Here is a 25,575-nt window from a genome sequence, read left to right as displayed (position 1 = left end):
TTCTTTACAGGGCTAGTAGATAGGTTAGTGTTAGATCGTGGATGTCTGTAGAAGCAGGGATTTTAGTGGTAGGGTGGACTTCTACTTTAACATGCACCAGTAAAATATAAGTTATCACTTACCCGTTCACTGCGATCTGCACAAAATAGGCGCGTGTGGTGACGTTTCTGCACTACTATGTAAGTGATACCTGGCTGGTAGTCTTTCTCTAGTTTAATACAGGCATCGCGAATAGCCAGCAGCTCATAGTGCAATATCTGAGGAGGACACAACTACTTGTTATTTCAAGCTGCCTAGTGACCAAACAAAAACACATCAAACTAACTAGCCATTTACCTGTGGAAGTTGACCTTCTGGAACACCATCTCGATAGAAAATGATTCTGGTTGGTTTGAACCGAGTAGATTTATAGAACTGGATGAGAAGTTCCCGCACCATATACGACAGGTCCTCAATGATCTCTTGTCGAGGGCGCTGTACTCTCACTGTGGCACAGTATCTGCTCGGATGAGCATCCATGCTGCCTACCACCTGTGTTCATTTAAAAGACATTTTATCAGTGCCTAAGAAGAGCAGTAATTAAATAGATATAATTTTCCTCTAAAGCTGCAGTGAGCAAACTCCTTGACGGGGATTTTTTTTTTTCTTGTACATTTGTACAGATAATTAAATATCAATTACATTGGAGCATATCTAAACTAGTGTAGCACCCTCTAGTTTGGTAGGTGCTAGAGTAAGGATTTTTCTAGCAGAGAAGGAAAATTTAGGCAGGCCTAGATAGTGGCTAGGCCTGTTTGTTTTCATTCCGGGTTGGGAGTGGCCCAGGGCAGGGCTGGGTGACTCACAGGTAGCATCATTGTCGCCTCCCTTTTCTTTCTAGAAGGTGCTAGAAAGAGAGGAGAGAGGAGAGGTGGAGCTGTCTGGGGTATTTTGAGTAGCCTTGACCAGGTGGAAGTGCTGGAGTGTGAAGGCTGTTGGGGCCTACAGGGAGCTCCCCAGTCTGGGGGTGACCTTGGGCCGGGGCTTCGGTGCATCCAAGAGGAGACGAGATCCTGGAGGACAGGCATATGAAAGAGCAAGGAGAGGACAGCTGGAGAGAAAACTGCTAAGAGACTCCATGGAGGACAACCGGTCGCAGTCAAGAGGGCTGGTGAGTGAAGCACAGTCAGGAGGACTGGGGAGGCAAGCCTGAGAGAACTGGGAGATTGCAGTTTGAGATGGGTGCAGAACCAGAAGAGTGGACTGTGGGGAGGGCAGTGGAGAGAGATCATTGCAGCCAGGCTGGCTGTCAGGGCTTGAAGAAAGCTATCGGGGATTGGCGCTGAATAGAGGACAGTTAGCACCTGAACTATTTCTACACCATAGGGGCCCGAGGCCTCTGCCCGCAAATGGCAATCCACTAAAGCCTGGCTGATGTTAGTGTCAGTCCCAACCACACGGTGCTAGCTAGTCTGGAGGAGTAACAGTCTGCAGCAAGTGAAGTGCTGGAGGAGTAACGTTATGCAGCAAGTGAAGTGTTGGAGGAGTAAACGAAAAGAGGTCTGAAAGCAAGTGTTTGTGATGGAGAGAAGACTGGAGCATATATAATGGTGTGTATATAGAAGTCCCAAGAAAGTTGTGCTGAATCATTCTGGGCACCCCATAACTATCCTTTAGCCATCCAAGTTCAATTCCCTCAATAAAACAAAAAAACCAAAAAAAAACAAAGCTTATGGACTGTTCTATGTCTCTGAGTGATTGAGAGATGGATGTCTGTCTGAGTGGGGTGTCAGGTGAACCACAGTAATCAGCAACCCCTACGGGGGGCATGGCTACACTAGTAAAATCTGTTAATATGCAGAAAATTATCACATCTATGGAGCTATGTAATTGTTTGAGGCCAATAGCCAAGAACTAAAATAGGTCAGATTTTAAGACTTCAAACGGTCTAAAGTCTAAGGCCAGCTAATAACTGAATGCTCATATGAAGTCAATATGTTTGTGATAATATGTAAAAACTTTCTAGATTGTTACTAATGGTGTGAAAAACACCTTGTGAAATTAGCACTAGTTATTATGGTTAAATTTCTCACCGCAGTAATCGAAGGCTTCTTGCCATCACCAGCAGGCGGGTGTGTGACATCTGCTCCAAGAAAAATGACTGGCTGCTGGAAGACTGCGGAGCTGCCATAAGAAAAAGATTAGGTACACTTATTATTAGAAGAAATACGTTATTTCTTCTAATTAGAAGAAAAAGGATAAGGAGAAGAAAAGAGACACTAAAATAACTGGTAACTAAATACAGTTGCAATAAAAAGTATGTAAACCCTTTTGGAATGATATGGATTTCTGCACAAATTGGTCATAAAATGTGATCTGATCTTCATCTAAGTCACAACAATAGACAATCACAGTCTGCTTAAACTAATAACACACAAAGAATTAAATGTTACCATGTTTTTATTGAACACACCATGTAAACATTCACAGTGCAGGTGGAAAAAGTATGTGAACCCTTGGATTTAATAACTGGTTGAACCTCCTTTGGCAGCAATAACTTCAACCAAACGTTTCCTGTAGTTGCAGATCAGATGTGCACAACGGTCAGGAAAAATTCTTGACTGTTCCTCTTTACAGAACTGTTTCAGTTCAGCAGTATTCTTGGGATGTCTGGTGTGAATCGCTTTCTTGAGGTCATGCCACAGCATCTCAATCAGGCTGAGGTCAGGACTCTGACTGGGCCACTCCAGAAGGCATATTTTCTTCTGTTTAAGCCATTCTGTTGTTGATTTACTTCTATGCTTTGGGTCGTTGTCCTGTTGCAACACCCATCTTCTGTTGAGCTTCAGCTGGTGGACAGATGGCCTTAAGTTCTCCTGCAAAATGTCTTGATAAACTTGGGAATTCATGTTTCCTTCGATGATAGCAATCCGTCGAGGCCCTGAAGCAGCAAAGCAGCCCCAAACCATGATGCACCCACCACCATACTTCACAGTTGGGATGAGGTTTTGATGTTGGTGTGTTGTGCCTCTTTTTCTCCACACATAGTGTTGTGTGTTTCTTCCAAACAACTCAACTTTGGTTTCATCTGTCCACAGAATATTTTGCCAGTACTGCTGTGGAACATCCAGGTGCTCTTGTGCAAACTGTAAACGTGCAGCAATGTTTTTTTTGGACAGCAGTGGCTTCCTCTGTGGTATCCTCCCATGAAATCCATTCTTGTTTAGTGTTTTACATATTGTAGATTAGCTAACAGGGATGTTAGCATATGCCAGAGACTTTTGTAAGTCTTTAGCTGACACTCTAGGATTCTTCTTCACCTTACTGAGCAGTCTGCGCTGTGCTCTTGCAGTCATCTTTACAGGACGCCCACTCCCAGGGAGAGAAGCAGCAGTGCTGAACTTTCTCCATTTATAGACAATTTGTCTTACCGTGGACTGATAAACAGCAAGGCTTTTGGAGATACTTTTATAACCCTTTCCAGTTTTATGCAAGTCAACAATTCTTAATCGTAGGTCTTCTGAGAGTTCTTTTGTGCGAGGCATCATTCACATCAGGCAATGCTTCTTGTGAAAAGCAAACCCAGAACTGATGTGTGTTTTTGTATAGGGCAGGGCAGCTGTAACCAACACCTCCAATCTCATTGATTGGACTCCAGTCGGCTGACACCTCACTCCAATTAGCTCTTGGAGATCTCATTAGTCTAGGGGTTCACATACTTTTTCCATCTCCACTATGAATGTTTACATGGTGTGTTCAATAAAAACATGGTAACATTTAATTCTTAGTGTGTTATTAGTTTAAGCAGACTGTGATTGTCTATTGTTGTGACTTAGATGACGATCAGATCACATTTTATGACCAGTTTGTGCAGAAATCCATATCATTCCAAAAGGGTTCACATACTTTTTATTGCATCTGTATATTTTAGACTGCTTGTACATGACACAGATACTTCACATACTGTCCAGGCTTATTAGTATACAGTGCTTATAGGGCTATACTGTTCCTTAATAGACAGTTTTTACTGCATACAACTTGTTAAATACTTTTGTATCTAATAAAGTCAAAGTTTTACATACTCTGCTAAATGAGCAAAAGAATGAGACAAAAATGCCTCGACAAGACAAAGATTATCCATATCAGTTTAACTGGTTTGCTATATTAACTTTAAACTTAAAGCTAACAAAAACATTACCGTTGATGAGGCACTAAGATGTTGTTGATCCCACCTAGTTTGACATTAATCTTCAGACACAGGTTGCTGAGGGTCTGTGGGGAAGTCTTTACCACATTTTTTACTTGGACACATTGGGTAGCCATGCCAAGCAAAGTGTCCCCAACACGTTTCACTTCCGCTAGAATCAAGTTAATCAACATTTATTATTGTACAGAAATTATTTTCATTTTTGTCACAATATATTAGCACATGTTGTAACACTATGTCAGTCCTGTAAAATCATATGGATATTACTTCTATTAATCAGAAACTCTGCAGCTAAAAATTCTCTGCACAAAACTCGGTCACCTGTTGTTTAAGAACTATGAATAAATGTTCTACATACAACACTTTTTCATAGTCCAGAATTAGAGAAAGAAGTGTGTCTGTGGTTTTTGAATCATGCCATATATTATCCTAGAAAGGTCATACATTAGCAGATCTTTCAATACTTTTGAAAAACAGTTTGTAGCAAGTAGTATCATAAGCATAAACACAGAGTGCTGGGACCCGTGTCCCTCAATGGACTCCACAAAATTCCTATTTTCTTCCTTGTCCTAAAGTTAGAGTTCTGCTCAAAATTTTGCATACCCTGGTAGAAATTGTGAAATTTTGGCATTTATATTGAAAATATGACTAATCATGCCAAAAAACTGTATTTTATTCAAGGATAGCAATCACATAAAGCCATTTATTATCACATAGTTTTTTGGCTCCTTTTAAAATCATAATAATAACAGAAATCACCCAAATGGCCCTGATCAAGTTTACATACCCTGGAATGTTTGGCCTTGGTACAGACACAGGTGGTGGCACACAGGTTAAAATGACAATTAAAGGTTAATTTCTCACGTTTGTGGCTTTTTAAATCACAATTAGTGTCTGTGTATAAATAGTCAATGAGTTTGTTAGCCCTCACTTGGATGCCCTAAGCAGGCTAGACACTGAGCCATGTGGAGGTAGAAAGGAACAGTCAAAAGACCTGCGTAACAAAGTATTGGAACTTTATGAAAATGGAAAAGAATATAAAAAGAATACCCAGAGCCTTAATTATGCCAGTCGGTACTGTTTAATCCCTTATTAATAAGGGGAATTTGGGGCTCTTTTGATACCGAACCAAGGTCAGGTAGACCAAGAAAGATTGCAGCCACAACTGGCGGAAGAATTGCCCAGGATACAAGGAAAAACCCACAGGCAACCTCAGGAGAAATACAGGCTGCTCTCCAAAAAGATGGTGTGGTTGTTTTTAAGGAGCACAGTTCAACGATACTTGAACAAAAAGAGCTGCATGGTTGAGCTGCCAGAAGGAAGCCTTTACTGCGCCAATGCCACAAAAAAGCCCAATGAGGCATGTCAAAGTATTGTTGGGCATAGTGTAACCAGGCTTTTTTGTGGAACTTGTGCAGTAGAGGCTTCTTTCTGGCAATTTGACCATGAAGCTCTTTTTTGTTCAAGTATCATTGTATTGTGCTCCTTAAAAACAACCACACCATCTTTTACCAGAGCAGCCTGTATTTCTCCTGAGGTTACCTGTGGGTTTTTCTTTGTATCCCAAACAATTCCTGTGGCAGTTGTGGCTGAAATCTTTCTTGATCTACCTGACCTTGGCTTGGTATCAAGAGATCCCCACATTTTCCACTTATTAAATGATTGAACAGTACTGACTGGCATATTTAAGGCTTTGGATATCTTTTTATATCCTTTTCCATCTTTGTAAAGTTTCATTACCTTGTTTTTGACTGTTCTTTTCTGTTCCCCATGGCTTAGTATCTAGTCTGCTTAGTGCATCCATGTGAGAGCTAACAAACTCATTGACTATTTATACACAGACACTAATTGCGATTTAAAAAGCCAAAAATGTGGGAAATTAACCTTTAGTTGCCATTTTAACCTGTGTGTGCCACCTTCTGTGTCTGTACCAAGGCCAAACATTCCAGGGTATGTAAACTCTTGATCAGGGCCATTTGGGCGATTTCTGTTATCATTATGATTTTAAAAGGAGTCAAAAAACTATGTGATAATAAATTGCCCATATATCCTACTTCTGGGTGTATTTATTATATACATATATGAATGATATAAGTCTTACAGCCCTCAAATTTTTCATTTTTTTTGCATTTTGCGAGTGGAAAATGAGGTCTGGTGAGGAGCTGGGCTGTCTGGGAGCAGGGAGGCGAGCTCCACCGTCAGGCGGGGATGAATGGGAGCCATTCTCCCAGAGAAAAAGAGTGTGGAGGAACAGAGAGGGTGGCCGGATCATTATAGCATGGAGGAAGAGAGCCGACTTTATCACAGAGCGGGGTTTGCACGCTGTATCAGCTTACATTACAATTGCAGTCCGCGCGCCGTCACACACAGCCCCATCCTCCTGATCCCGCACCTGTGACAGACAGAACGAGCCCTGGCATTGGACCAGCGTTCTGGGACCGTGACGTCATAAGGGGGCGTGGTCACCGGGTGATGTTGACCACACCCCCTTATGAAGTCACAGTGCCAGCATGCCCCGGGACTGTGGCGTCATAAGGGGGCGGGGGGCCACCGCCTATATAAGTCATTGCGGAGCGCTCACACACCATTACAGCGGGAGAGAGCGTCCTGTCAACATTGGAAGAAGAGAAGAGGGAAGAAGATGACGCAGAAGTCTGAGCCACCGCTAGCAAAAGAGAGGCAGAAGATAGCGGAGGAGCCAGCAGAAGAACCAGACACTGGGAGAAGAGGTCGAACACCGGGAGAAGAGGCCGGAGAGCGGGAGAAGAACCGGACACCGGGAGAAGAGGCCGGAGAGAGCGGCAAAGTCGGAAGAAGACCCCCGGAGCTGTCTAATAAATGACTTTAAAAACCTGTGTAGTGTGCTTTTTTTATTGACACTTTTTCCCTAGGTGAATGGGTAGGGGTACGATGTACCCCATACTCATTCACATAGGGTGGGGGGCTGGGATCTGGGGGCCCCCTTATTAAAGGGGGCTCCCGGATTCCGATAAGCCCCCCGCCTGCAGACCCCGACAACCAACAGCCAGGGTTGTCGGCAAGAGGCCCTTGTCCTCCTCAACATGGGGACAAGGTGCTTTGGGGTGGGGGGCCGCAGGGCGCCCCCCTTCCCCAATGCACCCACCCCCCCATGTTGAGGGCATGCGGCCTGGTACGGATCAGGAGGGGGGCGCTCGCTCGTCCCCACCCCCTTTCCTGACCGGCTGGGCTGCGTGTTCGGATAGGGGTCTGGTATGGATTTTGGGGGGACCCCACGCTGTTTTTTTTCGGTGTAGGGGGTTCACCTTAAAATCCAGACCAGACCTAAGGGCCATCGTCATCTCGCGCTCGCCGCAACAGGAAAATTTGTTTTTCCTATTGCAGGGAGCGCGAGATGTAGTACCTTGCCCTTGCGTCGTATCTGATCCGTCGGACCAGCATACAGACGAACGGGCTTTCAGTTAGGAACCGAGTCCGGTGGAGTTACGACGTAAAGATTTGAAGCAGGTTTCAAATCTAAAGTCCGTCGGATTTCCGACCGGAACGGTCCGTCGGAAGTCCGATGCTTCCCACACACGGTCGGATTGTCCGCCGGATTCGGTCCGTCAGACCAGTCCGGTCGGAAAGTCCGCTCGTGTGTACGCTGCATAATAGTATATACAGTATATTTCTTCTGTCTGTTATTCTCAGAGTGGATTAGAGATTTTTCTCCCGAACCATATAGTTGGTTATTTATATTTAGCACTACATATAGATATTTCATAAACTGCCTTTTTTTTTAAAACTTTACATTGTAACAATAAACTACCTAACTGCCAACTACCGCATTTTTTCGCACCATAAGACGCACTCCCCCCCGTGTCAGAATACCGGCGCTCGGCTTCTCTGTGGAAGAGAGAGGTCAGGATGAGAGGCGCCTACCAAGGGGGAGTGGGGGGAGGCAGTCCACCCCGGGTGCCAAAACATGGGGGGGTGGCAGTGGCGTCGCTATGGGAGTGCGCTCCGCACCCAGGTCGGGTGAAACCCGCCAGTGGTGACACCATCCCGAGAGTGGCGAGAGCCTTGGCTGTTTTTATTTTTTCAGCTGGAGCACCATCGGCACCGTGGCCTGATCCAGTCTCACTTCTTGCTCCTCCCTCCAGCAGCTGTTTTTGCAAACTATGTTCCCAGTCCTCCGGACCTTCCTAGCTGACGCCCGCCCGGGTGTATCTAAGGCAGAGAGCCAGCCAGCCAGCAAGAGGGGGTTGTGGATTTGTAATGGCAGTGTCCTCCGCTGCCTGAGGTGAGCTAGTGATAAGGGGGTGGGAGGTGTGGGCTGGTATGGTATCCACTGCCCAGTCACCTGAGCTGTTGTGATAGAAGAGGCTGAAGGGATGTTTGTCTGCCCTGCCCCCCCTGAGCTGATCTGGGAAGGGGGGGCGGGGGTTGCTGTGTCCACCACCACCACCCAGGTATAGTGTAGCTGAGCTGATTTGATAGGAGGGGTGGCATTGCTGTGTGTCCACCACCCACCTATAGTAGTAGTATAATATTAAATATTTTAGCACACCATTTGGTTCAGAATATATTTTTTCTTGTTTTCCTCCTCTAAAACCTAGGTGTGTCTTATGGTCAGGTGCATCTTATGGAATGAAAAATACGGTAATTTGATTATGAAAAAACCTGCAGCAGGAAACTAGATGCTTTGGCTCACAGAAAGCCCATAGAGACATGGGACCCTCAACTAACATCCTTTACCTCATCTAACAACCCTCTCTTCCATGTCCAGAAGCCACCATTTGTAAAAAAATAGATATCAGAAGAATGCCAGATTGCCTTTAAAAGGAATCAGTGTAAAAATGACTGAGATCACAGTTACTGTCCACAGCCAGAACCAGACTACCTCTTCTGATGCAGGAAGGACTCCTGTTACTTCTAGATGGTAAAGACACAGCAGTAGAAGGATGGTAACCAGGGGTGTCCAAGCCAGGAGAGGTGACCAAAGAGGAATCTCATGAAGTAGAAGAACCACCTATCATAGAAATCCAGAATGCAGTCCTTGAAATGATGATTCTCCAATAAAAGGAAACCCGGAGGATGGGATTAAAAACTGTCTGGTGTCTAATGGAAAGTGATCAGGCCAGTAAGTACCTGATCCTTTCAGGCAGACACAGTTATGCACAGGAACTAGACCAACAACAGAGTAAGGGGCTGAAATTGACTGAGAGGAGATGGGAGAAAGAAAGAAGGCCCTTCAAAACCCAATGCTACTGCAAGGGAGGCAGACTTCCTGTTCGATGAGGAGATGTCTGATGGCAACAATGTTATAAGCCCTGCCACCACAGAGCTTTGCTGGTAAAGGTTGCTTACAGGTGACGGGCAATATGATCCAAAGTGGAAATCTGATGAAGCAAGACCTGGCCAGATCTTGGAGTACAGCTGCTCAAAGAGTCATCTGCCCAGACCCACCATGACTGTTCTCTTGACAGAACATCATCTGACTGTCCCACAATAGGGATGAGAAGAAGAGGCACTAGGACAGACACAAGAGCGCACACTCTGAGAAGAACCAGGTGAGCAGGGGCAACAATGGGGATTCAAAAGCATGCTAGGACAAAGAGCAAGTAATGTAGGCTCCATTCGACCAGTCAGGTACGATAATCCCTTTAGAGAGGGGGAGGGATGCCGTTGAAGGACACCAGATACCACAATGACCTTACATGTCCCTAGGGAGGAGGATTTATTAGATGGACTGAGCAGTGACAAAGATTAGACCTACCTCCAGAAGCTAAACTGACACAAGAACTAGGATCAGAGCCTCTACTAGGTTAAGGAGACCCCAAGGGGTCAGGGTAGGATGTTAAAACTATGTGGTGGCACAGTGGAGAAGAGTGAAAAAAACATAAAATATAAGATATAATTAAAGTGCACGTGCTTCGTGTGATGCACGCAAATCCTCAATAATATAAAAAGTCCATTATACAAACATAAACATAGAGCAAAAAATAAAATCTTAATACAATGTCCAAAAACTATAGGGAAAGTGTGCATGCTCCGTGTATTGCACAAACATATAGATATGTTTGATCAGGAGGAAGGAATGATCTTTGTAGCAGCATTTAAGCCATCACTAACCACTACACGAAAGAGGAACCATAGGAGGACCTTCCCAAGCTGATATTATTTATCACAGGCTTTTTTTAAAAAGCCCTTAAGGTGAGGGTACACCTGGTGGGGGTGTGTGCACACCTGCATGAAGACATCACCATCACAGTTTATCATGTTTGGACTGTTGCAATACTAATTATTTTTTTGCGAAACACAGAGCATGCAAACTTTCCCTATATATAATTTTTTTTGCGAAACACGGAGAACGCAAGCTTTCCCTATATATAATTTTTGGACATTGCATTAAGATTTTATTTTTTGTTCTAAGTTTGTGTTTGGATAATGGACTTTTTATATTATTGAGGATTTGTGTGCATCACACGAAGCACGTGCACTTTAATTATATATTATATTTTTTTCACATTATAGGATATATGCATGAGTTATTAGTTTTATATTCATTTTTTAAAATTATTTTATTTATGTTTAGCGCCACACATTTGGTATGTCAGTTTGTATTGTCACATCTGGGAAGTGTGGGTAAAGTTGGCAGCTGTTTATTTTTACTTTTATTTCTATTTTTATCTACTTGTATTTATTTTTAATTTTATTTTTACTTATTTTTATTTATTTAATCTCTATTTATTTTTAGGTTAGTAGTGTGGCAGCTCACACAGTTATACCTACTTGTTTTACAGTGGAGTAGAGTATTTGCTGAAGAGAGTGCCAGACAAAAGATATAAACCATTTCACAGGTCTCAATTCAGCTTTGTGCGCAAGAGCAGAATCGCTGCTCTTTCTCCCTCCTCACAGGCTCAAAGACAGGAGCAGAAGCTAATTGGTATTGCTATGGGGACACTATGAAGGGGGAGGAGCTAGGAGCACCACCAGGGGATCCCAGAAGAGGAAGATCGGGGCTACTTTGTGCAAAACCAGTAAAGTATCAGTATCATTGAAGAGATTCAAAACCATTGCTCCAGATTCCCTTCATTTTTCTGCACTTGTTACGATCTACAAATCTAGAACTTTAAAGAGCAGCAGAAGAGAAAGTGTGCTGGTAAAAGTCGAAATCATTTAAGCATGCAAGTAAGGCCCCTTTCACACAGGGCTGTCCATTTTTACTACTCCGCTTGCTCAGCGGGGATCGCTCTGTTGATGCACTCTGAGCAGGGACGGACCTGTCAGAGAGTCCGCTCAACCCTATGGGGGGATCGGATGATTACGGACCCCCTGTCTGTTTTCATCTGATCCGCCAGACGGATTGAAAATAGGACATCCATCCATCTGGATTTTGCGGAGCGGATGTCAGCGGACATGTCACCTCTGACATCCGACGCTCCAAAGAGCTGTATGGAGCGACCGTTCAAATCCGCCTGAAAAAACTGACAGGTGGATCTGAACAGTCTGCATGTGTGAAAGGGGCCTAAGTTTATTTAGTCTTGCTATTGTCTGGGAGGGCAAAAAAAAACCCAACAGATTTCTGCAGTAGGCAGACAATTTTGTGACATTAAATCCCCACTTTAAAATGAGGTAACATTTTTTTCTCACATACAATGTGGCAAAATAATGGTATGAAGAAAACACTAGGACTTTTGGCATGATACATTTTATCCATTTTTATCCATTCTCTTACCATATACTGGTGTTTTTCCTGGCAGTATAACAATAATGAGTTGGAGCCCAGAGTAAGTGTTTTTGAGGTGCCTGAACATTGGCTCAACACTGTCCGCGCCCTGTGCGTATTTACAGAAACATGGCTGACCCTGGATGGGCATCCCTGCATCCTTTGAAATCTTCCTTAGTTGGTCTGTAAAATTCCTGAAAAAATTGAAAAAAAAAGAATAAAAAAACAAAACTGACTATACTGGCTTATTTTATTGTTTTTTTAATTTTATTTTATGTACACATATTACACTCTAGAACTGACAAAATTGTGAATGGTTCCCATTGGTTAAATATTTGCCAGCAGTTTTCCTTCAGAACCTGCCCCTGCTTTTAGAGAAAAGGTACACTGGTTGGTTGATGTTGTAACATGCATGGTTCCCTGCTGGGTTTATCAGAGACAAGGTCCTCCAATTGTAATTGGAAGTTTTATTTAAACATGATTGGTTAAGTTACTTAACTGGAGTTATATTTAAAGCTCAACTCCAGGCAGATATAAAAGATAATTGTAGGTCTGTATTTATACATCACTAAGTGTATTTTTTGTTTGCAGGCAGTCAAGTACCTGAGTTTTGACTGGGTATTAACCTTTCACAATCACTGTGCAGCAGAGCTCAGGCTGAAAGATTAGGAAGCAGCACAAGGAGCTAGCCTGTTTTGCTGCACTGCTCATATGCTAACAAGGTACATGATGATAGGAGAAGAGAGCGAAGTGACAGAGAAATTAGCTAATTTCTTATTTTGCAGTCCAGCCACTTTTTACTTTTGGTATTACAAGGTGATCTTGCAATTAACACACCTTCTGTCCTTGGATGACTCGCTTTCTGGGGAAGCACTGTCTCCCTAGGACAGAAAAGGTTTTAGAACTACAGATAACCTCCTGCTTTTCATAACATAGGGGGTCATTATCAGCTGCCAAGATTTCTGGTAGGATCAACAGGAATTTTTATCTGTTATACAGGTAAAACAGAGGTACTTTATCTGTAAAACTGTATTTGTTTTATCTGTATGTTATAAAACACTTTCAGTGGTATTTTTAAAGAAGACCTTTGGGATTTGTTGAAATTGATAGGATATACAGGTTTTCTGCTTTCTCCTAGTCATTTTCAAACTAGTGTACACTGTCTGTAGCACATGCACAGTGTATACCCAGGCTCATTCTCTGAATCTCTAAAATGCCCGGAATATGGCCAGGAGTTACATCAAAGCTGGCTGCCCAATGGGAGATTAGCAACATGGGACCCAGAAGACTTGGTAAAAAAGAAGGCGGATGAAGTGGCAGGCAAAACAGTTTCCTTACACATATATTTCCTCTGTGTATTCAGCCATTTGCCTGGAGTTAAAGTAAACCTATCCATAAAACAGTTTAATTTCCGGCACGTGCCAGAAATGTAACCATTGGTTGTGCTCTCAACCAAACTGTCAAACCATCCAATGGCTGGTGTCATAAATGATCACATGTGGAGCATCATGGCAGTTGTAGATTAAACAGGGGCAACGATGGCAGCTTCCTTGGCTGAAAACAATAGGGGGGTTTACTTACACTTTAAGTTTTAAGGACAATCCTCTCCTAGATAATCAAATTGAATATCCCTGAAAAAGGAGCATTTGTGCCCACTAAGTGTTGCAAAAAGATAAATTTGATCTGGCGATTCATATAAACCACCCACCTATACATGAATTTAAAGAAGAACTATTAATATGACTAAAAAGATCAAGTTTTAATACCCCAGGAGATCTGTACTGTTGGTAGGAAGTAAAAGAACATAGGGGTTGATTTACTAAAGGCAAAAAGACTGTGCACTTTGCAAATGCAATTGCCCTCTACAAGGGCATTTGCTTCAAAGGTTAGTATATGTGGTGAAGTTTCACTTTGCAAAGGATACCCAATCATATGTAAGGAAAGTAAAAAAACAGACAAACAAAAAAAAATAGCATTTTGGCATGTATATAATTGGATGGTGGAAGTCAGCAGAGATTCACCTTATATAATAAGCTCTGGAGCAAATGCACTTGCACTTTAGTAAATCAACTCCATAGTTTTTCTGTTTGTGCTGGCTGTAGCTCCACCCTAAATGAAGGCCAAAAGTATGGGCATTCCAATGGGGAAGTTAAAACCACCACCAAGCCCATCCCCTCTCCTCTGTGTGCTGTGTTTCCTATTCAGAGTAATGTGCCTATGCCTTTGCAATGTAGAACAACAGGATAGTTCTGGAATACCTGATCATAGGCACATTACCAAGTACCTGTGAACTGGTAATCCATATATATGTACTACAGTACACAAAGTGCAGTGCAGATTAGTATACTTTATTGTGGTGTAAACTGTACAGACACTGAACTTGTACACACAAACAAGATCAGTGTATGCTCCTTCTGTCTGTGTACAGCCTCATGTGCTGGTTACTCTCTGCCCTTGATCACATCTCCCTTTTGTTTTCACCAGCGCTCTCTTTTCCTGAAAAGTTTGACACTGATGGCCCTTCCCTCATCACTATCATCACTCCCCTTTGTTGTCTCCTGCAGCTGCAGATGAAACAGGGAGGAACTGCAAATCCAAGTACTGCCATTCACTTTTTTTGTTACAGGCAGACACACTGTACAGGTGGTCCCCTAGTTACAAACAACCGACTTACAAACGACTCCTACTTAGAAACGGAGGAAGACAACAGGAAGGCCCCTTTCACACTGGGGCGGGGGCGTTGTCGGCGGTAAAGCACCGCTATTGTAAGCGGCGCTTTACCGTCGGTATTGGGCCGCTAGCGGGGGCGGTTTTACCCCCCTGCTAGCGGCCGGGAAGGGGTTAAAACCACCGCAAAGCGCCTCTGCAGAGGCGCTTTGCCGGCGGTATAGCCGCGCCGTCCCATTGATTTCAATGGGCAGGAGTGGTGAAGGAGCGGTATACACTCCGCTCCTTCACCGCTCAAAAGATGCTGCTGGCAGGACTTTTTTTCCCGTCCTGCCAGCGCACCGCTCCAGTGTGAAAGCCCTCGGGGCTTTCACACTGGAATTAAAGCAGCGGCACTTTCGGGTCGGTTTGCAGGCGCTATTATTAGCGCAATAGCGCCTGCAAACCGCCCCAGTGTGAAAGGACCCTAAGTGAGAAGAAATCTACCCCTAGGAAGGGAAATTCACTCCTGTAAGAGTTGTTATGGGAAAAAAGTACCTCCACTGATGCTTTATCACCAATCCTTGTTTCCACAACAACCCACAATTTTTTAAATCCAATTGTCATTGGGACAGAAAGTGAGGTGAAATCTTCTGAACAGGGGCACAGACAGTAAAACAAACATTACAGGGGTGTTAACCCTTCCCTATGTTATCCAAAAAGCTTAAAAAGTTTAAAAGAGTTTTTTTGGCTGGAGCTACACTTATAAAATGTACGTGTTCTGACTTATAAACAGATTCAACTTAAGAACAAACCTATAGGCCCTGTCTTGTTTGGGACTGCCTGTATAGTGCACAAGGAGCATATGAAGATGTCCTTGGGTTGATAGGCTGCACTGTCATACTACAATGAGCGGCAGTGCTGGTATCTAGAGTGGCCCCTGCAGCCAGGGACAAGCACTGACACTCACAAAGTAAGTCTCTTTGCTTAAAGCACCTTACTCAGCAACCACAACAGGAACTGGAATGGGATACTTCTTTAAATATTAGCTTCTGTAAATGCCCTCTCCTCTTCCTTGGTATTTGTTTGCTAAGCATTTCTAAACCAGAAGAAAAGAAAGCTTTAACTTCCATGATACAATTTAATAATTTTGTAGAAGTGTTTTTAACCAGTGTGTTGTAGTGGAGAGGACTCAACTGCACATTATCTGCACTGATATTGTAAGGAATAGCTCATTTGAAGCAGTATCTTAATATTCAATTAGGTCTGAGTTCTTCTGTAGACACAAATTTCAGCAAACCTTTTCTACCTCCTGCATCATATTCCCACTCACTTTAGCACTTCTTCCCGGCATTGTTTCTGCGGAGCAAAGCAAGCAATGGCCCAAACTTTGATCTCAATGCCGTTGTAGAACTGCTTTCCTCTCATGTCCCACACTCCTTGGTTTGGAGTTGCAATAGCTCTATTCTAGGAGAGGAAAAACAAACATTGTGTATTATTTACTACCCTAGCTCAGATTGATAAAGGCTCATTGTGAAAAAAGGGTCACAATTATACTGCAAATTGCATTAAACATAAATTCAAATACCCACAGTACACCCATGAACATATAGATGTTATTTTCTAGCTAAAACCTTATCTGTAATGCAGATAGATAACAAATATACACTATACGGGCAATGTGATTGGACATCTGGCCATCACATCCATTGTATAGGAGTGTATTAGACATTTTAAACCAAAATTATTGCTTTAATAAGAAAGTGCCCCCTCTCCACCTTGCAGCTATAACAGCTTGCTCTCTTCTTTGAAGGCTTTCCATAATACAAAATATTTGTAAGGTCAGGTTCTGATGGTGGACCACCTGGGTCACAATTGATGTTCCAATTCATCAATAAGGTGATTAACAGATTTGAGGTCAGGGCTCTCTGCAGGTCACTCGAGTTTTATATTAAACCATGTTTCTCTGGTCATGGCTTTGTGCACAGGGGCACACACTGAAACAGGAGAGGACTTTCCTCAAATCTGTTGCTACAAAAAGCTTGCATAACGTGCATAATTATCTAATTGTCTATTAAACCTTTGTATACGGTATCTTTAACATTATCCTTGAATGGAAATGCCTGAACTAAACTATTTGGACAAGTGCCCGTATACTTTTAGCATATAATGGTCAAGTGTCTAAAAACTTTTGGCCATATAGTGTATGTACCTTGAGATGTGAAAATAGAAATTCTGACGTACCTGTAAAATCCATATCATGGAGTACAGTACAGGAAACATGAGTTGATTCTTAGACAATGGATTATATGGTGCTACCTTCTGGTGATTGGACACTGGCATAAGCTTTACTGGGAACCTCCCCTGGTGTAATTAGCAATAAAGGGCTGCACATCGCTATTATCTACACTGGTGGTAGGCAACCTTAAAGAGGAGGAGATCTACCTGAACAACATGGAAGAAGTCAAAGACCTAATCTAAACACCTAATCTAAACCTCTAATTGCTGTACTACCGTGTCGTAACTGCGTGCATTGCACAGCAATCATGGGTTTAAATCAGGTAGTGGAGGCGGCAACTTATCGCCTCCTTAGTACCTGTCAAACACACTCAGATCGCTTTTCAGAGGAGCAGCAGTGCCTGTTGTACTTGTGAATGAGCCCTTGCATTCAGGAGTGGCACCCTTAGGGCTTATTCACATGTAAGGTTGGAGGGGGGTAAAACCCTTTCAGAAAGTGCACCAAACCCACAGGATATAATAGAAGTCTATGGCTAAGCACAGCAAACCCACAGGAAAGCTGCAGGTACACTGCACTGCACCCACGGTGTAGGTAAACCGCAGCGCATCAGTGTGAAAGCAGCCCTATACTATTATGCCCAGTGTATTGTTTCACGCTGACCTGAAAAACTCTTCTTTCCTGCTGCTGGCACCACTCTTGAGAATGCTAGTTAAGATAAGAGGTGAAGTGCAGTTGGTATCATTCCACATGGGACAGGAGCCACAACTACAGAGGAGGCATCGGCTTATGCGGCTCTTGCTCCCTACTACAGCTCCAACTTTACAAGTAGTCCCTCTGCATTGCACTCTGTTTGATGCTATGGATTGGATTGTAAGCAAGCCCAGACCACGATCTACCAGTCACCTGTCCGCGATCTAATGGTAGATCCCGATCTACAGGTTTCAAACCCCCGATCTACACCATTTAGCAACTAAAAATAAATTATTTTTTAGGTTGCTTAAACCTCTCCACAGTTTATCAATCTGTTATTACAAGAATTTTAAGTAAGCATACAACACAAAAAAAAATGCTTTAGCATTAAAATTGTATTAGGCATATACATACAATTGCACAATAGGTACAAATATTAAAGTATGTTATATCACATCAAGCATAATGCAGCATAGTTATTCGCTGCACTGTTAAATCACATGAACAAAAATACATGCATGTAAAAAGGTACAGTGAGCAACACTTAGAACATATAGCAGCTGATGTTCAGAAATGCATACAGGAGTTCAGTACCTAGAATAGAGTAATGAAAAGGATAGCGGAGCCAGACCCTGGTGAAGAGAGAGAGGAGGAGGAAAAAACAATGTTTCGGGGATGTAAGAACCCCCTTTCTCAAGAAGGTTCTTGTAGGATAAAAGGATATAATGTGGTATCTACTACATATTCAGGTAATAATCCAAAAAGATATGTGTAGTCAAGAACTGGTATGTAAAGTACAGGGTAATCCTGTCCTATTTAATCTATGTAGCTGGTCTTGTTCTAGGTCCAGGCTTTGCCCATCACGATGGGCATACTCCCCAAGGGGTCATCAGTGGCCTGGGTGGTATTAGAATGCACCACTGCCCTGGATCTGTATTATAGCACCTTGCAGCTACTTCACTTGTTTCACCAGGTACCAGGATGAGTGCTGAAAGCAGGATCCAGTGTCAGAAGCCAACATTACAGACCAGCCCTGCTGTTGTGGGTTCCGGGTATGGTTTCCAAGAACATCGAGGGTAACTGATCTGAAAACTGCTAGTGTGCCACAAGGCGATTCTTCCCCAACAGGAAAAGGGGTCCATCACCTAAGCACATTAGTAAAAAACAGAGCCTCACAGAGTGGGTGGGATTACATGGGCCCACAGGGAGGGAAGGGAGGGGGTAGTTTCCAGCAAAGCCGAAGTCCAATCACCTAAAGGTAAGGGCATATAACCCATGGCCCAAGAATCAACTCCTATGTCCTGTACAATACCATTAAGTTTCTGAACCTTTAGGATTTAGATGCATTATTCTATGCATGACTAAGCTGTGATTTGATCTTGTTTACTCTGAGTTTAATCACAATAATGAAGACAGTCTTGTTTAATGAATAACACGTACAACATTTTCCAATTGCTATATCTTTACTGAGCAAATGGTTTAAACCATGCGTGCTCAACCTGTGGCCCTCCAGCTTTTTGTGGAAGTACAAGTCCCATGAGGCATTGCAAGGCTGACAATTACAAGCATGACTTCCAAAGGCAGAGGCACGATGGGACTTGTAGTTCTGCAACAGCTGGAGGGCCACAGGTTGAGCACCCATGGTTTAAACAAATGCTGTTAACTAAAATAATTTAAAAGTAAGTATCTTTAGTCACGCATTCCAGTTAGATGTTCTGATTAATTTAGTTCTGGATTTCACCTGCCCTTCTGTTTACCTAGTTAATTATAGAGCTGTAAAAGAGGAACTGCTGAGGTTATAAGAATGTGAAGGTTTACAAAAATGTTATAAAGACCTAGGTTTCCATCAGTGTGCAGTCAAAACAGAAAGTTTATGAATGGAAAAAAAATCACAGCTGTAAGTGAGACTTTATTGGCTGCAGTAAACCATGCACAAGATGAAGAAACCCAGGAAGAGTCCAAGCAGATTTGTCCAAGCCTCCAGGCGCCAGTTCCAAGAACAGGACCAAAGAATTTGAGAAAACAAAAAAAATGTTTTCTCCTCATCAATCACAACCTAAAAAGCCTCACCATATGTAGGTGAGAAACCTAGGAGACACACATACACCGTTCACAATCCAACCAGCCAATGCTTCACATAAGCACCCCTCTGCTCTGACCTGTGAGATGAAGCACATTTTGCCAACAAACAGTGGACATTTGACAGATCATTAGCATTCCCATACTGAGTCCCTAGCCTGTGTTTAAAGCCATCCACTGTAGTGGTGAATATTCTGTAATCAATCACAACTGTCAGCCCAAAAGCTAATACAGCAATGACTTTAGTGCACACTTTATTGAGAGACACTTCCTTTCCACAATGGATTAGTTCTTTAGTTCCTCTCTGAATGTGTTAGTTTTCAGCTATGGTGTGCTACTGAATCTTCTTCCCCTTTATTTCCTGTGACAAGACTGCTCCTAGTCCAACATTAGAGGCATCCGTACAAGACTTGACTAAAGCTGAGGGGTAGGTAACACTGGTTCCTTATACAATATTGCTTTAAGCTCCTGAAAAGCTCTTCATACCTCTTTATTCCATTTATCCATGGTGGACTTGCTTCTTTTGGTGGGATCAGTAAGTTGTGCCTCCGTAGTAGCAAAATTAGGCATAAACCTTTATCCTACAATCTTTAAAAAGGCTTTAATCTGTTTTTTTATACACAAGCTGGGGTCAACATTTAATTTAAAAAATGACATCATTTAGATATGCCAAAGCAGATGCTTATAAATGCAATCCATCATTCTGGAACACTTAGAATGTAACCAGAGACCAAGCTTGAAGCTTGTGGGCCCCATTGCAAAATTTTACCTGGGGCCCCACACTACTATCATGTGCCAAGATACTCCCACAGTGAGCCTAAATACTTAAAGTGGCTAGAGTTACAGTGGATATAGAAAAGAATCCCCCCCCTTTAAAATATTCACATTTTGTTGCTTTACAGCCTGAAATGAGGACAGGCACAGTTTTTGTTTTATCCAGCTGTATTTACTCAGTGCAACTTATAACATCCAAGTGAAAGATATATCACCAACATCAGAAAAAAATAAAGAGAAACACCCCCATATCAGGATATTACCACCTCCATGCTTTACTGTAGGAATGGTGTTATTTGGATGGTGAGCTTTATTGGCTTTCTGCCAGACATATCGTTTGGTGTTGAGGCCAAAGAATTCAATTTTAGTCTTATAATACCTTCCACTTCTTAATAATAGACTTGACTGTCCTTCTAAGCATTGATAAAGTCTTTGAAATTTTTTTTGTATCCATCTCCTGACTTGTGCCTGTCCACAACTTGATCCCAGAGATCTTTTGACAGTGCCTTCCCACAAATAGTTGATTGTTTGCTTTAGTTGCACTCAGTTGCATCAGGTATTGCAATGCTCCAGGATCGGTTCTCGGCCTTTTGGCTAAGATCAAGTGTAGTATCGACTTTAGCCTTTAGGGGTGTCTCTGCTTCACAGCTAGGACGTTGAGAACCACTTGCATCTATCCAAGCCAATTGGTCCTTGTGGGGTACCCTCTGCTCGGCCTGGTAGGATCGTTGATTAAATTCAGCTTCACCTACTTGCTGCTATTGGGTTAGAGGCTTAGCCCCCACAGGGAACGAGATTGCGGTCTTCCCTCCTCCCCCACTCCGCATTACTACCTCCGGGCAGTAGATGCTAGAGCCTTTGTAAAGGCTACAAAAAGAGCGAAGACGTCGAGGAACCAGAAGGAAGCCGCCTAAGAACACCTGAAGCGACATCCAACTCCTTGACGATGGGGAAGAGCGACAAGAAGACCAGAAAGGAGAAGAAGAACCCCATTCCAGCCACTTCCTCCGAGCGTGGGAATGCCGCTGCCTCAACCCCCGCCTCTACCCCGGCCAGCACCAGCCGACCAGGACCAGCCAAGCCAGATCAGCCTGCAGACGGGCTCCCAGCATTGGAGCCTTGGATGAAGCAGACGGTCGTGCTGCAGCTGAAAGAGGTGGACGGAAGAGTCCCTGACATGACCCCAGAGATCTTCGAAAAGAAGATGATTCTGGAACAGGGGTGTAGCAAAGCGGAGACGCTTTCCGTGCAGGCCTTCACAAGAGGTATATTCTTTATAACTTTTGTGTCGTTTCATGTCTGCAGAAGATACTGGGAGATGGTGAAGACCAGTGGCCCTGAATCCCCTTTCCGGAAGTTCACTGCGAACTGCCCCATAACACGGGACGAAAAGCGGGTGACAGTGGCCATGAGGAACCCCCATACCAGCGGAAAGGACATAGCCACCTACCTCCAGAGGTTCTGCACCGTGGTGAAGGACCCGATCCAAATCTTCGATGCCAACGGCTTCTGGATAGGTAAGTGGTCTGTGCTCTGCAAACTGAGGAAAGACCCTTCGGGGGACATCCAGCACCTGCAGCCTTTCTTCTCCCTGGGATCCTCCGCAGGAATCCTTTTTTACCCCGGCATACCCTACAACTGTAACAAGTGTGGGCAGCCGGGACACATAGGTAAGGATTGTACAGAGCTTGCTTGCAAGTTCTGTAGGGTAACAGGCCACGAGACCAAGGACTGTCCGAGGTCCAAAGCCTGCAACCTTTGCGGATTGGCAGAGCATGTCTTCAGACACTGCCCCCAGAGGACCCGGACCTACGCTGGAGCCGTGAGCCAGGGTAAGCCACCCAGGAGGAAGCTGCCAGAAAAACCAAAAGAACCTCGAAAGGCCACAGGTAAGTCCACTCCCGCCCCCCCTGCCCCTACCCCTGCCCCACCCCTTACCTCCAGCACACCCCCACCCACCCCCTCTGTGCCGGAGGAGACCCCCCCACCCCTCCCCCCTCGAACCTGTCCTCCCTGGAGGACTTCCCCACCCTCCCACCCCCCTCCACCCCCACCAGTGGCCCAAGAGGAAACCGGAAACGGAAGCCAGAGAGCCCAACAGCTGAGGAACCTGCCACCAAACGGCCCAACGGGGTCCAACGCGACAGCGATGGACCAGAGCAAGTAGTGGAGGACCTAGAGTCTGCAGGAGAGGAGGAGGAAGGGGAGGAGATCGTGGTCGACCCCGAGCATGACCTCCCCCCCCAACGTCCACATCAGCCAGCAGATGATGGAGTCTGTCCTTGAGGAGCTGGGCCTGGCCCAGAACACAGGACAGGCAGAAGACGCAACGGAAGAGCCACCCCCCTAAGTTCGGACCCTTGTTAACTAGACCCTCATACCTTTTTTCATTATGGCTGAGATCTCAATCTTTTCCATTAATGTGAGGAGTATCAAGGATACATCTAGAAGGCAAGCGGTCCTGACCTTTCTTTCAAGTCAGCAGAGTGATGTCTACATGCTTCAGGAGTGCGCCCTTCCTCCCTTGAGGAGGTACACTCATCTGTCCTCCCAGTGGACCCTTGGTCCCTCCTACTGGTCCGGGGGTGGCGATTGCAAGTCAGCAGGAGTAGCCATTCTGGTCAGGGGTGGGCGCTTCACGGTTGACTCTATCCATGAGGTAGTCTGTGGCCGTCTTTTGGTCATAGAGGCTCATGGGTGGAAGAGCCAGTTAGGCTCATCAACGTGTACGCCCCCCCAGACAAGAATGCGCGGCTGGAACTTTTCCAGACCCTGCGGACCCAACTCATCACCACCAGAACAGTAGTGATCGGCGGTGATTTTAACTGTCCGATCGAGGAGGATGGGCGCAGCTCCAGCATGTATGCAAAACTTGATGCTACTTCTAGGCTGCTCAAGGAGATGATCTCGGAGGCCTCCTTGCAGGACGCCGTGGGATCCATAGGGAAAGGGACCGTGAACTATTCGTGGTGCTGACCCGATGGATCTGTGCGTTCCAGGATTGACTTCGTGCTCACTTCAAGAACAGTCAAACATCATGAGTTCTCCATGGTCCCCTGCTTTTTCTCTGACCACAGGGCTATTCACTTTTGGGGTGACCTGGGCAAGGGCTTTGCCCGCGGACCGGGTTCCTGAAAGCTGAATAGCACCCGGCTGGAAAACGAGGAATTGATGGGGGAACTCCGGGAGGCCTATGCCACCTGGACGGAGGAAAAGAGATTCTTCGGAAGGGTAAGTGACTGGTGGGAGTTTGTGAAGGTTAAGCTGCGTAGCTTCTTTCAGGCAAGGGGACACCAGCGTGTGTGTGCCAGGAGGAGGGAACTCAGGAGACTGCAGCGTCAGCTGCAGTCCCTTCATCACTGTGGCTGGGATGTTAGGCAGGACCTGGAGGACACCAAGAAGAGCCTGAAAGGACACTTCAAGGAAGAATCCAGGCACATTGTCTTCCGTGCCAAGGTGGAGAATCTTGAGAAAGGTGAGAAGTGTAATTCTTTCTTTTTCAGGAAACTTCACTCAGGACACACACCCTTGTCAGAGCTGTGTGACGAGACCGGAACACTCCAGAAGGGGAAGAAGGCTGTGATGCAAGTGGTCAGCGACTACTACACCAACCTCTACTCCCCGAAAGAAACGGACACACAGGTGGCCGACAGGTTCCTGTCAGGTATCTCTAACCAAATTGATCCTGCAGGTTCATCAACCGTCAACGCCCCCTTGGTGTTGGAGGAGCTGCACTCTGCCGCTAAATCCTTTAGGCGAGGCAGGACCCCGGGCTGCGATGGTCTCCCAGTTGAGCTCTATGTAGCACTGTGGGATCTCGTGGGCCTGGACCTGCTCGAGCTGTACGAGAAGATGGTGGTGGAAGGCAGAATGCCTCCGTCACTGAGGGAGGGGATGATCACGATTCTGTATAAGCGGAAGGGGGAGAGATCGGATCTTAAAAATTGGCGTCCGATCTCTCTTCTGAACGTGGACTACAAAATCCTCGCCAAGGTCCTGGCCAATAGGCTGAAGTCTGTCATCGGACAGATCATCCACCCGGATCAGACTTGTGGCATTCCTGGTCGCAGGATTGCGGACAGCCATGCGCTTGTCCGGGACACGGTCCAGTACATTCATGGCCGCCGTGTGCACGTGGCCCTGGTCAGTCTTGACCAGGAGAAGGCCTTTGACCGTGTCTCCTATGAGCTTATGTGCAGAGCTCTGCGCAGGTTTGGTCTTGGGGAAATGTTTTGTTCGTATGTGAATGTAATGTACACTGACATTTCTAGTTTGGTGCTGGTAAATGGCTGGAAAACTGACCCCTTTCCAATTTTGTCTGGGGTCAGACAAGGCTGCCCTCTCTCACCTCTGCTTTTTGTTTGTTGTATAGAGCTCTTTGCCTGAAGCATCAGACGGAACCCAGAGATTAGAGGGATCACCGCACCAGGACCGGACAGACGGGAGGTCAAGTGCTCACTCTACATGGACGATGTGACGGTGTTCTGTGCTGATCGGCGCTCCATCGACACACTCGCCCAGACCTGTGAGGACTTCGGCCAAGCTTCAGGGGCAAAGGTCAACTGCGGGAAGTCAGAAGTCATGCTCTTCGGAAAGTGGTTCCTGCCTTCTTCTGCATTCTGCGTTTCCATCGATAGCGAGCTATCTCGGAAACGCGTCGCACAGGAGTGACGTCACAGCTCGGCGCCACTGTGTTTGCGATCCAAGCCTCGTTCTGGCTCCGATCACACGGCCGTGCTTTACTTCCATCACGGACGCCGGACGAGACTTTGGGATACACCGCTACACACGGAAGTACCAGCTTGGACGCCCTCACCTTCCTCTCCTGGAACCCACACCACCCTAGACAGCTCCCCTGCTCTCCTGTACTTGGTGTGTTTATGGACTACAACATTGGCTCAGTGCAGCTCATCTTCAGCCTATGAGAGGTGATGTCAGTGCATCCGGACTTGTTGCCACTTGTAGTCCTCCGCTCCTTCTTGTGTTATGAGATGTACCTGAGATCTACACTTCAGTTTTACATGTGAGTGGCTATTGTTTTTAATAATAAATTTAATTTGATACATATTCAGTGGCGCCCCTCTTCCTTGTTTTTCTCTAGCACATTGGACCTGGCTTTTTGGTTCTTTCTGGCGGCTGCCTTGAATGACTTTTTACTCCACCCATATATATGCCATATATATGTTTGTATGCATCCTGCCCTTGTGTGCATAGGCAATGGTATATAAAGTATTTTGTATTGCGCCTTCTTTTACTTGTCTTACTGCCTTC

At 44.8% G+C, this 25,575-nt stretch overlaps 2 protein-coding genes across 2 annotated transcripts in view; one reads left to right on the top strand and one right to left on the bottom strand.

The window, feature by feature from the left end:
* The window catches only part of LOC141128353 (protein argonaute-1), a 221,424-nt gene that overhangs the window by 30,765 nt on the left and 165,084 nt on the right, over positions 1-25,575 (bottom strand). Inside the window, exons 11-16 of the mRNA XM_073615597.1 lie at positions 15,856-15,989; positions 11,886-12,070; positions 4,178-4,337; positions 2,073-2,163; positions 337-531; positions 123-257 (exon numbers count right to left, since the gene is read on the bottom strand). Of these exons, the coding sequence (XP_073471698.1) occupies positions 123-257; positions 337-531; positions 2,073-2,163; positions 4,178-4,337; positions 11,886-12,070; positions 15,856-15,989 (900 nt within the window). The remainder of the gene's footprint in view (positions 1-122; positions 258-336; positions 532-2,072; positions 2,164-4,177; positions 4,338-11,885; positions 12,071-15,855; positions 15,990-25,575) is intronic.
* Positions 18,433-25,453, top strand: LOC141129838 (uncharacterized). The gene is made up of 3 exons (XM_073617899.1): positions 18,433-18,527; positions 21,361-22,270; positions 25,406-25,453. Exons 1-3 carry the CDS (start codon positions 18,433-18,435, stop codon positions 25,451-25,453), a joined length of 1,053 nt encoding a protein of 350 aa, XP_073474000.1.

This window comes from Aquarana catesbeiana, linkage group LG02 (genome assembly GCF_042186555.1).
Source record: "Aquarana catesbeiana isolate 2022-GZ linkage group LG02, ASM4218655v1, whole genome shotgun sequence".
In the NCBI taxonomy this organism is placed as follows: Eukaryota; Metazoa; Chordata; class Amphibia; order Anura; family Ranidae; genus Aquarana; species Aquarana catesbeiana.
This window is presented reverse-complemented; position numbering and strand designations above follow the sequence as displayed.